General features: G+C 33.1%; 1 protein-coding gene across 1 annotated transcript in view; it reads right to left on the minus strand.

Moving 5' to 3' along the window:
* The window catches only part of Liprin-alpha (PTPRF interacting protein alpha), a 76,731-nt gene that overhangs the window by 23,949 nt on the left and 33,409 nt on the right, over window positions 1-19,373 (minus strand). Inside the window, exons 5-7 of the mRNA XM_018445567.1 lie at window positions 17,671-17,745; window positions 6,579-6,671; window positions 5,425-5,658 (exon numbers count right to left, since the gene is read on the minus strand). Of these exons, the coding sequence (XP_018301069.1) occupies window positions 5,425-5,658; window positions 6,579-6,671; window positions 17,671-17,745 (402 nt within the window). The remainder of the gene's footprint in view (window positions 1-5,424; window positions 5,659-6,578; window positions 6,672-17,670; window positions 17,746-19,373) is intronic.

The raw sequence follows: 19,373 nt of genomic DNA on the forward strand, positions 1-19,373 counted from the left end.
ATATAAGTTGGATGCTATCGTTTTGAATCGATTTTTATAATATCTGGTTTTAGTCGTTTTAGATCAATAGAAATTCTTTAGTATAAGTATACAGTAGTAGAATACTTATCGTATTTATACTCATATTCATTATATATATGGAATTGACGATAAAGTATCATTTGGAATTTATTTGATATTTTACATAAATGTTTTCTATCAGATTCAATGTATGATAAAAAATATATGATGAAAAAATTATCATGTAATGTATACTTTAGGTTATACTTTACCGATTTTAGTGTCTTTTAGATAGGGGAGAATGTCCTGAGTAATTTCCCGCAAGAATTAAATGGGGGACAGTATTGATTTAGGAGATATAGTAAATTAAATGTTCCAAAAAATTCCATAATATGTAGAAGATGACATTAGTATAAAAGGTATATTACAAATAGTGAAGTTTGTATATGCCGTATTAATCTCTTGAAAGATGTAAATAAAGTCAGAAAGTCACAAGCATTTTGTATACAATTAACATAGTTTTCGCAATTCGTTAACAGCTTTCAATATGCTACTATACGAATTTCTAACAATAAGTCGTGTTAATGATAACAACGAATGGTAGTTTTGTTTCACGTTGGAGAATGTATGCGTGGAGGCAGTACGCCGGCCCTTGTAGGGGGGGGGGGTTGGATGGTTCTTGCTTTTCATATACTTTACAATGCAAAACGAGGACCACCCAATACTGAAATATGGGTTAAATTAAATTTTTTGTGGGCAATACCGCCCATAATTTATTATATCTCTTAAAGCAATGCCGGCCCCCACTTAATTCTTGTGGGGTATCACTCAGAACACTCCCCCCTACAACATATCTGAAAGACACTAAAATCGGTGAGGTGTAACCTCTAAGGTATAACTACATTTACCATTTATCAATTACAATGTGTAATTAACATATTTGTTTTATAGACAGAATTAAAGGTAGGAAATCTATTAAAATTTATTTGACATTTTACATAACGATTTTCTATCTGATGTAATATGAAAGACACGATAAAGGATTTATCAGTTCTAATAAGTAAGGGACGTAATCGTTATTTATATAGGATTAAAAATAGAAAATACATATATCAGAATTTATATAATTTTTTAATAACGATTTTCTATCAGCTGCAATATGATAGGTATGGTTATTGTATAAATTATTGTAGAAATCAACTAGCAACTAACTTCTTGTAAGTGAAACAATATATAATTTTTGATAATTATGCAGTTTAAGGGAGCATTCTCCGATGACCTTGACCTTGACGTATGCGATCAAGGTCATGACTCCGAGTGACCTTCAAAAGGTTTTAGCCTGCGGTCGTCCTTCATTAAAAAGTTATTAACAAAAAAAGTTTGAAAAATAATGTATTATTTCTGCTATGCATGCAATATTAAATATTATTCTACATAGGTTCTGACTTTCAACACGAAGCGACTCTCACCCCTCGTCCCTGTTTGAGAGTCGTGTGCCCCTTTGCAGGGGGGAAGGGGGCGAGAATCAAGGGTGAGAGTCGTGCCCCTTTGCAAGGGAGGAGGAGGGGTGAAGGTCGCTTCCTGTTGAAAGTCAAAACCTATGTAGAATAGTATTTAATATTGCATGTATAGCAGAAATAATACGTGATTTTTCAAACATTTTTAATAACTTTTTAACGAAGGACCGTGGGCTAAAACCTTTTGAAGATCACTCGGGGTCATGGCCTTGATCACATATGTCAAGGTCAAGGTTATCGAAGAGTGTGCTCCCCTATACTACATATTTATCTCATTTTTATATATTAATGAAAATAAAATTAGTAAGAATCGGATTGAAGATTATACATCATAGGATTATGAAGCTTATATGTCTATACATAGGGGAGAGAGGGGCAGCTTTGTGCAGAGGCAGCTTTGAACTTTACAAATTAAAAGTGAACTGTTCTTTTCTGCGCGCGCGCAATAACAAATTGTAATTTTTGAAATGGTAATACAGTCACAGATAACCGTCAAATGGTATCTGTCGCGGTTGTAATTGTTAATCTAATCTAGTTTTGTGTTTTTATGCCTTCGTACTAAACGTTTTATCTCGCACACGTAAACATTTCAAAATTAAATCATTAAATAATTAACATTTTGTTGTGCTGTGTTTTTTCTTACATCCAGATCTACCTAATAAGGATGAAATATTTGGTTTTTATCGATATTCTGATAAACAAAATAAGATATTTTTTCAATGTGACTGATAGGGGTTGATTTGAACAAAACATACGGGCACCTTAGAACATTTCAGTCGCGACTGTCACGAGTTACGCGAGCTCCCATAAAGCCCATGGTAAATACAAAAACGTAAGACGTAAGCAGTAAGGATATCGTAACATTGAATTTGCTACTGGCCTTACGGTCTCTACTGTGATTGGCCAATTTGTTTACTGTTTACTGCTTTACGTTTTTGTATGTGCCATAAGCTTCAGTCCTTCGCGGCTCGTAGAGCGCGGATTTGAATCCCATTGAACATGTATGGGATGTGATAGGAAGAAGACTACGAAGATTAGAGGAACCGTCAATTTGCAGCAACTGGAAGCAGCAATGCATCGAATATGGTGGGAAATTCTGCAAGCTTCAATTAGAGCTTGCATCAACATGCGTGCACGTTTACATAAGGTTATCCGAAGACGAGGCGGAAATACACAATTTTAAAGAGCGAATATACTCCCACATACTTCCACCCCATCCCCACACACACTCGCGCGCGCGTAAAACACACACGCAAAATCGGACCAGCAACCTCCCCGTGTGCGCATCGGGTAATGCTAATGCTGGCGGTAATTGAATAAAACAGCTTGCATAGGCAAGCTTGATACACTGTATGTCCTCGAAAAAAAATCATACAAAGCTTAATTTTTTTTAATTTATAAGAAAGAGAAAAGTCCATACTTTATAATGGTTATCATGACATTTACGAAAAAAATTTATTCAACCCCGTAGAGTACGTCAAACTATGCAAATTTATTAAAAAAAAATAGGTCTTTATTTTTTAAAAGATGACAGGTAGATGTAAGGATAGATTCAAAATCCATTGGAAGCTTCGTAAAGTACAGACTTTACCCTTGAAAATGAAAAAAAAACTTTTAAATGCTACCATTTTTCGCGGAGTTATGCTTATTTGAATTTATGAGAAATTTTGATATAAATTTACCTATGCAATAATTTTGTTGACGAGTGTAATTGTGTTTATGAAAAATCTTTCATCAGAATGACATTACGAAGTATTTTCCGGTAATTTTTTATAATATAATAATCTGCATAACCATTTAACATTTTATACAAATATACATAATTATGTATAATCTATTACGTAATTAAGGTACGTAATTAAGGTACGTAATTATTTGAGCCGAATAGGTCCCACCTAACCTAACTTTTTTTTTAATTTTATTTATGGGGATATTGAAATGAACTAAGTGAGAATCAAATCTTCATTTCATTCACTCCCAAAAGAAAAATATATTGTTTATATAGAATATGTGTAAATAAACGAAAAAAAATTTTGTTAAACTCTGACATTGGGTCTTATTATATGCATATGAATATAATAAGGCCCAAATCAAAAGTAAATTAAAAATAACAAAGAAAGTAAACATTATCTGTTTACATCAGTTTTAAAATGATTATTAATTATAGAAAGGACATTCCTTAAGACTTACTTTACTTTCAAATATTACAATTATCTTTAATTTTATTTGTAATTAATTCTTTAATCTTTGGAAATTTCTAGCAATTTGAATGCAATTTTGGCTTCTTAAAAGATAGCAGCATTGAAAATTGTTATTTTCTGGCATAAACTCCACATAATAGACAATATATATATAGGTGAACGTTATCTTGAAATTCGATCAGAAGTCATGAATGTATTGTTCATCCCCTCTAAAATGCATTTTTTTAAATTTCAATATCTTACTTTTTAGCCATGTTATGAAGGATTAAAGATAGACTTATGATCGAAATTTCAAGATAACGTTCACTTTCTTTATAAAAAAAATATCAAATATCGATAAAAAAAACCATTTTTTACATATTAAACCTCAATTATCTTGGAAATCTGACGTGCTAGAATTTTTTCGCTTGCGGCATCGTTTTCAGCATCCAAAAATCTATAAGAGACATGTAGTCCGGTCCAAAGTAATTTTTTGCTGTAAACTAGTGTTATTATTGGCTACGTTTATACTTTGTGCATAGTCCGCGACGATACGATAGATGTCGCTTGTTACGATACTATAGGTGTCCCTATAGGTCGCAGACTAAGCGCACGGTGTAAATATAGCCATTGTCGTCATTTGGGAATTATCAGCTAAAAGAAAATTGTACACATAGAAGTTGTAATTGGAGAATCGGTCGACTGAAGTAATATCAGAGGTGATTCTAAGTTATTAATTTGTGGTTACATGGTTTAATGAAAAAATTTTACAGTATTCATTGACACTATAATAGGAAAATAGTTCTTGATGTAGATTTGCAAATCAAGATTCCCAGTCGATGATTCTGCTATATTTTTATAAGATCTATGAACTAATATCACAGAACTGTAAACTGTATGGAGAACATCTGAATGAGAATTGAGTTGTTTAAGAAAAGGAGTATCGATGTAAAATAGGTTCAATTAAATATTAATTTATATTATTATAAAATTAATTTGTATACTTTCACTGAAGAGGACTTATTGAAGGTCAAAACGTTTGAGTGTTAAAACCTTTTTATATTATATTTACATGATTATTTAAACTAGCGCACGTTAAATAGCTAATCTCGGATAGCCTCTTCACGATAATATATGGATTAATTTATTTTATAACTCTTTAAGAGTACCTACATATTAAATTGTAATGGCTGCAATATTACATTGCAACATTTCTAAGGTGAACGTTTTACCGTTGCTGCAATGTTACAGCAATGTTGCAGCAACATTCTGCAACGTTTACAATCTTACAAAGAAAGATTTCTGCAACATCTTTCGGTGCTGTATGGGAATTGTCCTTTCGAATAATGCAATTTTCGTTTTTAACATTTTATTATCTATGTATTCAATAAATAAAAAATTGAATCAGGTATTTTTAATGATTTTTTTCCCTTCTATTTCCCATTTTGTTTCTTTCCCTTTTTTCTCTTCTTCACTCTGTTTGTGTACATTATATACATTGTACATATAGATACGCATGCGTGTGCGTAAATACGCGCATGTGCATATTTATGTGTGATTAAAAATTGGAGGAAAATATATTGCAGAAATAAAATTATAAGAATCAGTCATGATTTTTATATATGTATATATATAGTCAACATACACAGAGATAGAAAACTACCTGTCGAGTTCTGTGTTAATAGTTGAATTTTTCTATCGTTCCGCCATATAATACTAATTCATACCTGCTTGTCGAGAGTAGCTTGCAAATCTATTACTCGTACTGCTGAGTCCTGCTCAGCTGGATCGAGACTCCCATTGCTCAATCTACTGCCAACTTCAGTGGACTTCTCTGTACCTGGTTTTTGTACCGATTGTTGTTGTTGTTGTTGCTGTTGCTGCTGCTGCTGCTGCTGCTGCAACTGATGTTGCTGGTATTGCTGCTGCTGCGGTTGGCTTGCTGCCTGCTCAGTCTCATTCTGCCCGATCACAACACTACATTCAGAATGCCTCGCTCGCATTGCCTCTCCTGCATCGCCGCGCAATTCCCAAAACTACATCTATACTATACGACTACGCGACTGTACGACTATCATGCAAGATTATGATAGATACATTCTCGTGGATGCAGCGAATCAATGAATGACAAATAAAAAGTTATTTGTGTCACGATACTTCATAGGTTTGTTCACGTCGCAAGCTCCAACATGCTCCAACATGCTCCTACCATAGCTTCTATTTACTTTATCAAATGCGTTGGAGTAAGAGCTATAGTAGGAGCATATTGGAACATGTTGGAGCATGCGACGCGAACAAACCTCATATATCATCTAAGATAAAAATGCACCTGTTTAAATGTTACGAAAGATACGAAACATATTTACGTAAATGTTCATGAGAATTTTACATTAAATCGTATGCAGTCTTTAATATCTTATACGATATGAAACACGGAAAATGTTTCGATAAAACGATAATACAATTATAAAATTATGGCGCTAATATGATAACCATGTTAATGACAATTAAATGATAAAAAACATTAGTATTTAAGTAGATATGTACATATTACAGAAGAAATATAATTGTACACTAATTATATCAACAACGCGGATTCAATTTACGCTCTCGATCAAACTAGAATGTTACAAATTTCAATAATATAATGAAACTAAGTTTCAAGTGAAATGTCAACAAGTAAGGAAAGGAGGATGCATATGCTAAACATGAACATGCAAAATGAAAAAAATTCCATAAATGCATTTTACGATTTTCAGACAGATTTTAAACTCCTCCACTTATCCATGATCGGTGCGAAGTATGAAAAGCGTATGTATCTGTGAATGTTGGTGCGCATATGGTTCGATTAATATCGTATTGTTGATACAATTTTTTATACCTTATTCTGTTGCTGACCTTCGTCTGCTTGTCCATTCTCTTTTGGTCTATCGTCTAATACTTTTGGATGTCCACTTATTTTATATTGCTGGAACTGTAACCACACTTACATTAGATAATATTTAAATAAAATTGTCATAATTAGAATATTAAAAATCTGGTTACTAAATTCGTATATTTGGAAAGTAATAAACTATATACAAGACTTATAACACGTACCGTGCAACAAAAATAATTTTTTTTCTTCACACATAGAAACCTTAAATTGTCCGTAAAAGTAGAGACAAAATATAATACAGGCGTATACGTGACGAAACATATATTTTCATATAAAATTAGTCGCTAAATAAAAAAATGATAAAATTAAAGCAATTGAAATAAAGCAAAGTGGTGAAAATGTGTATTTTTAATTGATAATTGCTCAAAATTTTCGACCTTTCTATAATACAAAAGCGGTCATAACGCATTTCTCTTGAAGTTAGCTGCGTATAAGACCGCAGTTTAATTCAGACTTATAACACTTACAAATTATGGAAAGCTGTAGACGCGATTATTATCAATTTTTTGGGCAAGAACAGAGCTCAAAATTATAAAGAAATTGTAGCCGAAATGATTGCTTCATTTCGTAAAATAGAAGTCAACATGTCGTTGATAATTCACTTTTTGCAAAATCATTTGGATTTCTTTTTTGACAACTTGAACGATTTTAGTAACGAGTACGACGATCGTTTGCATCAAAATATTGCTACAATCGAATAACGCTTCAAAGAAAAAGACTCTCGCCAAATGATTAGCGAATACCGTTAGTCGGTTTGCCGTGACACGTAACGAGACCAACATAAACACCAAAGCAAACGCTTGTATTTTCTCATGAAATAATGTTTTTTTGTACATTCAGTTAATAAATTTCTTAACTTTACTTAACTTTAATAGCTTTAAATTTAATTTCGTTTACTTTGTTAGAAAAATGAATAATAAATGTTGCTTTTAAGTAAATCAGTCATGCAAAATACATTTTCCCATCAATATTCACAAAGAAAATCATAGAAAGGCCGAGAAAAGTAGAAATTTGAGCAATTTTCGACTAAAAATATATTTTTTCACCATTTTGCTTTACACCAATTTAATTTGATTGTTTTCTCATTCAGCGATCAATTTTACATGAAAATACATAATTTTCAGACAAACGCAAAATTTCATCTTGCGCCGCAGACGAAATGACCTCCTCTAAACTTCAAACATGCACAAAAAACACAAATGATTTGATATCGCCAAACGAAACGTATACTGGTACTAGATTTCATCTCAACTTTCACAGACATTCGATTTTTTTATGTGCAAAAAATGCTGTCGCTCATTATACAGTATAATGAGCAATTAAAGGAACTAGTTATAAATAATTTGATACTATTTTCCTTTTACACAGTCAGTCCCAAATGGCCTCCGCGAGACATCGACCTTAATCTTGACCTTCAAAGAGGTCAAAATCATTGACTTTTTCCGCCGCTTAGTGTTTATTGAAAAGTTATTACCAAAACAATTCTTATGAATGATAAATCATTTTTGAACACGAAGTACATATTTTAAAACATAAGACAGGTCAATAAGAGTATAATGCAGATTGCAACGCACAATAAACAAATTATAAAATTGATACATACATTTTAAATTCTAAATACAGAATTTCGATTTATGCATGTTTACATAAATTGAAATTTTATAAACATACATGAATTGAAACTATGTATTTAGAATTTAAAATGTATGTATCAATTTAATAATTTGTTAAATTAATTGCGCGTTGCGATCTGCGTTGTACTCTCATTGATCTGTCTCATGTTTTGTTAATTATCAGAATCTGTTAATTTTATATATTGTATGTACATATTTCAGCAGTAAAGGGTGAATCTCGTTTCACATAACGTTTCACATTTGATGTTTATACGCCCAGCAAACGAGAACGAATTGGATTGGATAAATCCGTGTGAATCAAGTTTTCAAATCCGCGTTAGCCGCGAAAAAGATATTGAATTTTGTAGAGTGAGAGACTGAATACACGGAATCCATTTCTAAATACGTATAGATAAATATAATAATATTAACTCTACTGGATTTATATAGATTCAGAAATGAAATGCTAGTCTGCTATCCCAGAAAGTGCAGATTTATCGTTGGAAGGCATGAACCGAGATGATAACAGATATATGAATCGTTTCTTCCCGAATGAGCCCTAGTATTATACTCAGAGTATACAACATTATGGATTCACGGCGACAAGGTGACTCTCGGATATAACCTGCACTATCGTGGCCAAGATTATGTCTAGAAATTGCCTTGTCGCCATAGATCTGCAATGTTACACACTCTGTATATCACACCGGAGTTTTTGTTTGGGAGGCAGCGACTTACGTATATCACCTCGATATGTGTTTTTCAACGACGAGTCATCTATATCACTTGCCGAGATCGGTGACTAGCAGTTAGTGGGTCTCCCGCCATGTTAGACAATTCTTCAATACCGTACGTTAAATTCAAACGAATTAATCGCACGTTCATTACATTGAACATTGGGTAAAATATCAAAAGTAAATTACTAACATGTAATTACAGATTCAACCGGATTGGCCGCACGTTTTGTTTTTATGCACATTGGGTGAGATACGGAAAGCAAATTCGTAATTATTGATTCATGCGGATTACGGATAGAAAACGGATTAAAAAATTCAAAAACTTGATTCATCGCTTCAATGAATAATTTTTAACGTTTTTCAATAATTTCTCGTTGCTGGGCGTACATGTTCGGATTCCTAGAGTAATAACTCTGGCAAGAAAATACATTGTCAATATTTAAGCATTATAATAGTTCTTCATTTGATTTAACAGAACAAATAAGTTATTACATGAGTCAGGAGAAATTTTCAAACATCGCTGCATAGGTATAACTTATTTATGTATCTATTATATTTATAGCTTATTAATTCAATTGGCAAAAATTTTTATTAGTTGACGAAAATGTAATAATTTTAACAATACTAATTTTATTCTTTTTCTTTTTCTGTTATTATGTAATTCTTTATTTTACAATTTTTAATAATTTTTTACAATTTTAATTCCTATATAATATTTATTGCGTTTCTTATCAGATTGACGTAACAACAATTTTACATGTGATTTGTCTCTTAATAATTACGAATTTGCCTTAATGTTTTTACTGTGTGACCCCTTGTTTCGAGAATATTTCATATCTGAGCGACACGTCGTCGTACACGAACGTGTATTTAAAAATGTGTGATCTTTATATCTGAATTTAACACATCTACGTTTTAAGTCAATTAATGTAACAAAGCTTCATGACACGCTTCATGTTCCACATGATGGTAAGTCATTTAAATTTATTTACTCATCTATCACTCTCTAATGAGATTTTTTCTAAAAATGTCATATTAACAACGCTTCAGCTTTGTCAATATTTAAGAGTGACTTAAGCATTATGGACATGTGAGCTATTTATTCTTGTATTTTTCTTGCTAAGAAGGACTCCAAAGAGAGTTGAAATGTTCAAATAAAAAAGACATCAATCCAATTTCTGAGTATTGATTATTCACTAAGTAATTGCACCGTTTATCATTGCTGACTCTCATTAGTATACTCTATTTATTTTTATATTGTTTAAAATTCGAGAGTCCTATTATAATTATTGTAATTATAATTTTATTTTCAATAAGATGTATTAAAAATAAGAAATATTAAGAATTAATTGAAGAAGACTAAGCCTATTTCATGTATCGATCAATAAGGATTTTCAAACTTGTTAATTAGCTGCAGAATAGAAAGATTCTTGGATTTTTCTGTCCTACGGCCAATCAATATGCTTAAAAAGTTTGTCGACCGACACATGATATATCAGGTTAAGGCACGTATTCACAATTCGTTCTTATTTCAAGATTATCTTAAGTAATATTTTAAGATGCTAATACACTGATTGGTTTGTTGATATCCTAAGACTGTACTTAAGTCTTAAATACAAGAATTGACTATGAATACCTAAGTATACCAGTATTCAAGTTATAAGTTGAGACAATAAATTGAATTATTTATAATTAATTCCTTTAATTGTTTGCTGTAAGCCTTGTGTGTTATTTTTTATTTATGCTTAGAATATTAAGATTTTGGTAATTACGGAGTATAGGGGAGGCCGCCCAGATCGCTTTGACCTTGACATATGTTGTCAAGGTCATGACCCTGAGTGACCTCCATCAAGTTTTAGGTGGCGCTCGCTGTCAGTTAAAAAGTAATTAACAAAAGAAGTTTAAAAAATAACGTCTCATTTCTGCTATAACGAAATCTATGATTGTACTGTTGCACATTTCAATTTTCGACGCGAAGCGACTCTTACTTCCCCTCCCCCCTGCTAAGGGGCGTATGACTTCTGTGATTGTACTGTTGCACGTGGGTTTCTACTTTCCACGCGAAGTGACTCTCACCACCCCTCCCTTCCTGCCAAGGAGCGCACGACTTCCATAATTGTACTGTTTGCAGGGGGGGAGATGAGGTGAGAGTCGAAGGTGAAAGTCGTGCGCCTCTTTGCAGGAGGGAAGGGGGGACGAGAGTCGAGGGTGGAAGCCACCTAAAACTTATTGGAAGTCTTTCAGGGTCATGACCTTGACCACATATGTCAAAGTCGTAGTTGTCGGCGCGGCGTCTCCTACAGTGCATGACTATCAAACATATTTTAAAGCAGGTAATTTTCGTATTATATAGTTGAACTTCTTTTGTTAATTACTTTTTAACGGACAGCGAGTACCACCTAAAACCCGGTGGAGGTCACTCAGAGTCATGACCTTGACAACATATGTCAAGGTCAAAGCGATCTGGGCGGCTTCCCCTATACTCCATAATTACCAAGATTTTTAACATCTAGAACTTTAAAATTTTGTATATAATGAGAGATAAAAACCTCAATATTTTCAGTGTCACCTTTCTAAAAATAATCCAGTAAAAATATCAAGAATGTAAACAGTAAAATAGGATTTTTCTCTGACAATCCAGAAATATTCCACTGATCTTCAGCGTAAGTACTCACACTTTGCTCCTCCATTTTATATCACTGATTGTGATCGATGAAAATAAATTTTTACAGTAAAATCAGTATTTATAAATCAATAGTGCTGATTTTGTATTGATTGCGATGTCAAATAATATCTGTTGTGCGTGCATAAACAAAAGAAGTGCTAGCTAGTACAGAGACAGGCACATGAAGATCACGGTTATGTCTCTGATAGCAAAATGTTAGCAATTTTGGGCCAAATTTCAGCAAACTTATCAGATTTTGACTACAAAACTATAGCCACCTGTGTCCGCATTTGGCTATGGATTTGTCGACAAAGCCTGTTGACAGCAGATTGGTAGCAGAAACCGAACACAGTTTGCTCGAATTAAATTCTGCTCTCAATCTGCTCTCAATCTGCTGTCAGGTTATTTGTTCGGTTTCTGCTACCAATCTGCTGGTATGTCTAGCAGGCTTTGTCATATTCCTGACAGCAATTTTCTGGCAATGTCAGGTAATACAAACTGTGTACAATTTGTTGCCTTTCTGCAATCGAAAATTGATAATAGGCTCTTAAAATCTGTCTTTGCTATCAGGCTTTACTATCAGGGGCGTTGTTGTACGTAGCCGTTTATTCAACAGTGTATGTATACAGTATAATTTAAACTAGTTCAGAATATACAATTTTTCTAGATTTAAATTGATAATTGTTTGTATGTATTCTAGGTATGTCATATTAATTCAATTTCAATTTAAATAACATAGGATTCTATTATGTCGGAAACTTATTGTTTAAATAAAACGTATACCGTATTTATATGAATTGAAATACAAAATAAATTAGAATGTAATGAGGATTATACAAAATGAGTCAGTTGAAGTGTAATAAATGCATTATACAAAAAAATTAGGGGAGCACTTTAAAGCCTGCAAAAGACCCCGCACCAACCTTATGGGTTTTGGCTCTCGGTGAAATTGTCTGAAAATTTAGTATATTGTCCTCCTTATTGTCCTGAACAAATGTCTTAATGGGCACAAAGTCCAAAAATGCCTAGGTATTGCCTAAGTAGTATAACGCAAAATGTTCCGAAAGAATGGTGTGTAAGAACATCTGATAATGGTTAGATGACAATTGAAATCTTTTATGAGTACATCTGTAACATTTTCTATCCATGGCTCAAGAAGAATGAAATTGTTTTCGCTGTTGTATTGTTCGTAGATGGTCATTCATCCCATTTGACATTACCATTGAGCAATTTCTGTCGCGAAAAGCAGATGAGTTGATTGCTCTCCATCCAAATTCTACACATATTTTACAACCATTGGATGTTGCAATATTTCATCCCTTAAAAAGGATTTTCCACTGCGTGAAAAAATACAGTCAATAATTAGAGATTGAGAAATAGTGGAGAACGTCTAAGGAAAGAGTCATTCGCTCCATTAATAAAAAATACTCTTAATTCAATGGATCTTTCTATAATGATTAAAAATGGATTTAGAACATGTGGATTACTTCCATTTTCTCGCCTAATGAAGTCAACTTTAATGTTCTATATAAAAGAAAAAAGCCGGTACAAAATAAACAAGAAAATTCAATAATCAACATTAGTCAATAAGCTTTCCTTCATTTCTTTGAACAATGATTATCTAAAATAACGCTTAAGAAGTTTTAAATGGCAAAAAGTTCAGGATTATGGAAAGGTGAAAATAAAGGGCTTTTTGAATTTTGGTTGAAGATTGATGAAAAAGAAGGTAATATACAGAGTGTGCTCCGAATTCGCGAATTCGGAGTACAAAACGTGATACTTTATGCTAAAGTAAACAACTTTTTCCTTCAGCAAAATTGCGTGCGACAAGTAGTTTTTGCAAGAGAGCGTGTTAAAGTTAATGAATAAGCGCTCTGATCTATGTGGCGCTCAGGGCAGGTGCGCGCGCCTCACTGGCGTGTATCTAGTCCGTGACTAGTATTAATAAGTAATATCTTTCAAGACGTTTGTATGACTCAGTTATGATTAGTTTATGACATCTTAATACTGTACTTAAGATAATCTTAAATAATAAGACTCAACTGTGAACAATACCGGCATTTGGCTTTCTTCCGTATTGTGTTGTTTAAATAATGAAAAGTTAATAAAATAATAAGTACTGACTGTATTTCTTACGTAATAAATAAATAAATAATTGATTGCACAATATCATCTGAAAATAAAGAATTTGTAAAAGAATCTGTGAAACTGTTTCTAAGATGTTAACGATGTGCGTGCGTGCGTGTGCGCGCGATAACATCTTAGAAACAGTGTTTCACAGATTCTTTTACAAATTCTTTATTTATTTTTAAAACAATTATCTACAAAATATTGAGAGTATAATCAAATATTTTATTTTATTTTTAATCACTGTTACAAATGTATTCGCTTGATCAGTAAATTATTCTTTAAGTTTAATAATACTATTTAACTATCACGTAATTGTGCAATATTTGGAATAATAGAACGCTCGCAACTATTATAACTGCACGCAAAGCATATTACTATTTACATTTGTCTTTATTTTCAGATGATATCGCGCAATCAATTATTTATTTATTTATTTATTATGTAAGAAATACAGTACTTATTATTTATAGTACTTATTAAAGTTATAATTTTTTAATATTTATAATAAAGTTATAATTTTTATTTAAAACGCAACAAAGTTGTGCCACCAGTTGCGACTACAGTCACAACACAGATTTATTGGACCACAGCACAATACATCCCGGAGTAACGATAGCCCAGTAAAAGTTAACGGAGCGAGACCTTTGGTTTCGGAATAAGGGCATCCGGGAGTGACTTCAACCTGAGGAGATAGATCTCTGATTGGAGCAGACAAAGGATCATTCGAGGAGGCTCACGTCCAAAAGGGAGCCAGCATCGCTGTGCGACCGTCGTCACTCATTCTTCTAGTCGATCAGATAAGTAGGCCCACTGAATCGGGCATTAGAGTTTCGGTTGATCGAGCCGTTAAGATATCAAAAATGTAAGCGATTGATCGTGAAAGAGTTTGTACGATTTCGAGCGAATAACGTCAGAATCTTATAAACGACAAATCCTCTGCGAGGAAAAATCTAACTCTTAATTTCGAAGATATTGTAATGATTAGTTATATATACGAAAATTAGACTTATTAAGACTTATAAGACAACTAATTTATGTAATCACGATTTAGCGAAAGCACATGAACTTTTGAATTAACTTTGATGTAATCTCATCTACCAATAAATTAATTCGTCACGTTACAACATGATATATTTAAAGAAATTTTAATATTCTTGTTTACTTTTCAAGGTGTTCCCCACATGCCACGAACTTTTTAATAATTTTATCATATTCACGAGGTTAAAATCAACAAAAAACACTATTTCTTTTATTTATAATACATCTTGGGCAAAAATCTGCCCTTTTTGAAGGATATTAAAAAACGTCCGACTTTTGTCCCAAATAATATAAGTGAAAGAAATAGTATTTTATATAGATTTTGATCTCCTGAACATGATAAATTATTAAAAAGTTTGTGACATTCGGGGAACACTTTGAAAAGTAAACAAGAATATTGAAATTTCTTTAAATACTATATATTCATGTTCAATTTTCAAGGCGTTCCCTACCGATCCCGAACTTTTTATTAACATTATCGTATTCAAGAGGTCAAATCGATAAAAAAAACCACTATTCCGTTTACTTACACCTTTTTGGGCAGAAATCGGCCACTTTTTAACATCTTCCTTTTATTATCTCATTTTTTAAATATCAGTTTAATACAGGGCTCGGCACGATTTGCACTTCTCGGCCGATTTTCGACTCGGCCCCGTCTTCCGTTACTCTTCTCACCTCATCATCCCGCGCGCAATCCAAATACCGCTCGACGTTTAGGAGCGTATGACGCTCGTAGACATGAGGTCCACCCGCTTTGGGCGCTGTAAACTTTATTCTATTTTTTTTTTCATTCATTACATAACTAAGACAAGCGCTTACGGTTTGCTTCATTCTATCTTACGTTTCACTCTATCTTCATTCTATCTTATATTATACGCTTCTAAATGTCGAGCGGCATTTGGACTGCGCACGAGGTGATGAGGTGAAAAGAGTAGTAGAAGACGGAGCCGAGTCGAAAATCGGCCGAGAAGTGTAAATCGTGCCGAGTCCTGGTTTAATATAATAATGTATACTATAATTTAATTATAAATTATATCAATTATACAATTGTTATTTTATAAATTACTGATTTCACAGTTAAATTTTATTTTCACTACCATAACACAGGTCAACAAGGTTTTGTTGTTGGGAAGCTGTGGGTCATTTCCGACGTAATTTTCTGCGTAGAATCCGAATCTGAAATCAGAATTGGCCTATCACGTCAGGATTTTGAGATATTTGAGGATATATACTCGAAAAATGCGTTTTTTTGCTATTTTCGAAGTTATGATCATTAGAGTTTTCCACGTCTAGTGAAGAAAGAAAAACCGATATTTGTCAATAAACAAACAACTTATTATTTTTTTTATACACACCTGCAAAATATCCTTTTTTATGCATTCAGGTGCTTCGTTTATCGAGCGAATTTCGAGCATCCTAAAACTTTCAGCGAGAAAGTTGTTCATTCGGATATGAACAAATGTTCTGGAAAGTTTCATTTTCATTGCATTAATAAGTTTAAAACTAATGATTTGTTTAAAGTTGGTAGACGCCTTGCACTCAGAGCCGCAGCGCACAAGACGCGCTGTCCGTTATTCAAGGTCCTAATATATAAACAGTCACAATTGTGACTGTTTGCTGTCTTAACAATGGCCCCGCGTAAGTGTTTAAATGATCCTAACAGTTTTTGTTATATTTGTGGTCGTTTCACGTTTGTTAAGAACAGGAACGAAAAAGACGGGAAAAACGGTTACGCAAGTGGGTTAAAATGCCCGTAACTTGGCGAAAAAAAATCGTAGGTAGTCGATCAATATCTCATTTTGAAGGGTAAGAATATTACTAAATGATGCAAATAGCACAAAAGACCCAAAAAATTGGTTGCGTCCTGTACATAACCTCTAAAGTAGCATAAAAACGCATTTTTCGAGTATATATCCCCTAATATCTCAAAATCCTGACGTGATGGGCCAATTCTGGTTTCAGATTCGGATTCTACGCAGAAAATTACTTCGGAAATGACCCACAGCTTCCCGACAACATCCAAGACCCCCTTTTTTGTAGACCTGTGTAATCAATGAGATATAAGATGGAAAAGCAAAGCGTGATTGTTTATACTGAATCTCCAGTGAAATACTCCTATATTATTTTTTTTAATTAAATACTCCTAGATTATTAATGAAATTATATTTTACTGTTTATACTACTGACATTTTTTGTTGGTTTACTTTTAGAAAGTAAGAATGGAAGGTGAATGCCTACGGTATAGGAAGGTTTCTGCCCTAGAGATGGAATCCCTGAAACCTATAAACTCATTTAGAGTATGATGAAATCTATCACCCAATACCAAATTCCACCTTCTTATCGACAAGGAAAGTTAAAAAATCATTTTTGAAGTTTTACTTCCGACCAATCTTGACTATTACTACTCGACCCCGGGCACGTCAGCGGCTTTCCCCCTCCACTCTCACTGTCTCGCTCGCTCTCTGCCTGTCTCGACACCGCGTCGTCATTACGTAAAACTTCAAACATGACTTTTTCAACTTTCCTTACCGATAAGAAAGTGGAATTTGATATTGGGCGATAAATTTCATTATACTCTAAATGAATTTATCAGAGATTCTCTAAGACAGAAACCCTATACCCGTGGGTATACTCCTTGTATCCCAAGTAAAAATGAAAGAATATAAAAGGTAAAATAATATCTATATATTTATATAGAAAATTTCTTTACAAATTTTCTAACTTCTTCAAGCAAAAAAAAATTCTCTAAGAATTCTAGGTTTTCTTAATATTTTCAGATAACAGACATCTTTTATTAAGGAAATATTTACAATATTTTCATACTTCAATTAACAAAGTTCAATACAACTCACTTCCTCTTTGGTATGGGCTAGTTCCTCCTCGAGACTTGTATTTCTTTCGAGGGCCACGCGCAAACGTTCACGTACCTGGAATTTCATGACAACTGTTATCCTTTAGCGGCAATGTACATATACAGTGCCCGCCAAAAGTCCCGGGCAGGCTGAATATCTCGGAAAGTACGCATTTTTGAGAAAAATGTTTTAGACAAAAATTGTAGGGTTTTAAAAGATCTATTTAATGATTGATCTTGAGTCATCAATGTCAGGTCAAAGTCACATCGATTTTTTTTAAATTAGACACCCTATTTTTATTCCAGAATCTAATAGCTAATGTCAAGAGCTTTTCAAAACATTGTAATAAAGTTATTTTTCATTACTAGAAATTAAATAACGATTCAAGCTGGATCTTTAATGCTTAAATAATTCAATGTGAATTATACAGGGTGTCCCATTTTAAACAATGCATTAAGATTTCTCGAAAACTGTGGCAGATACGGAAAAATGTTTCAAACAAAAGTTGTATGGTTCGGATGGGAACATAAAAAGGTACCATTAATTTAGGACGCTCGTACAGAATACAAGAGATCCGGATTTGACTCCCGGCCAAGGTAATATTTTTCGCAATAAATTTATTTACAGTTTTTCAGCACATTAACATCTTTCTAATATGATGCATGATTGAACATCAAATTACATATTATTAAAAATTGCTTGTCAATTTAATTTAATTCGTGATATTGTTACAATAGTTTAATTGCGTTTATAAGTCCGGAAAACCAATTTAGCGCGCAGTTCGAATGACTATGAATATGATATATATGCATGTACATATATATAATTCACATTGAATTATTTAAGCATTAAAGATCCAGCTTCGACCGTCATAAATATTTAATTTCTACACTGAAAAAAAGATTGGCTGCTGCAGCAAATTAGACGGTCAAATATGGCATAGCATTTTTAATTGGTTGCAATAGCCAATTTTTGGTTGTGTTAGTCTATCGAAATCCTATACTGACATTGCGGATAGGCTAATGCAACCAAAAATTGGCTGCTGTAGTCAATTAAAAATACTATGCCATATTTTACCATCTAATTTACTGATCTCATTCTGCAATCATCTTCGCTCAATTCCTATACCAAATCGATGTGATATTATACGGATTGTAACATTCAAGGAGCCGTGGATAGGGATTCCTAATTCATGTTTTTTTTATCGAGTACCAACGGGTGGATTGAAATGAACCGTGCCTAAAATTGCTAGGAGTTTAGGGTCATCATTCGATCTTGCCTTCATTAGCTGGATCAACCATTAATCTTCGTTGGCTGGACATCTTACTTATAAATCTCGATAATTTCAAAACGGCTGAACCAAAGTGAATTAAATTATAGTGTTTTGGAAAGATCTCAGGAAGAGCTATAAAAATATGCAATAAAATCTAGGGAGTTCAATTTTAAAAATTCGAAGTAACCTTGATCCTGATCTTAGCAATGCCACCAAATGTCAAACGGATATGATTAGTAAATAGGTATTTTCAAATCCTATAACTTTTGTCTAAAATATTTTTCCGTATCTTTTATAATTTTCGAGATATTTCGGTGTCAAAGTAAAATTGGACACTGCGCGCACGCACGCGCACACATACACACAAACACACACACACATATATATATACCTATATATACATATATACACATGTATATGCGTGTACACA

Source organism: Mycetomoellerius zeteki, unplaced genomic scaffold, assembly GCF_001594055.1.
Source record: "Mycetomoellerius zeteki isolate Tzet28-1 unplaced genomic scaffold, Tzet1.0 scaffold162, whole genome shotgun sequence".
Taxonomy (NCBI): domain Eukaryota; kingdom Metazoa; phylum Arthropoda; class Insecta; order Hymenoptera; family Formicidae; genus Mycetomoellerius; species Mycetomoellerius zeteki.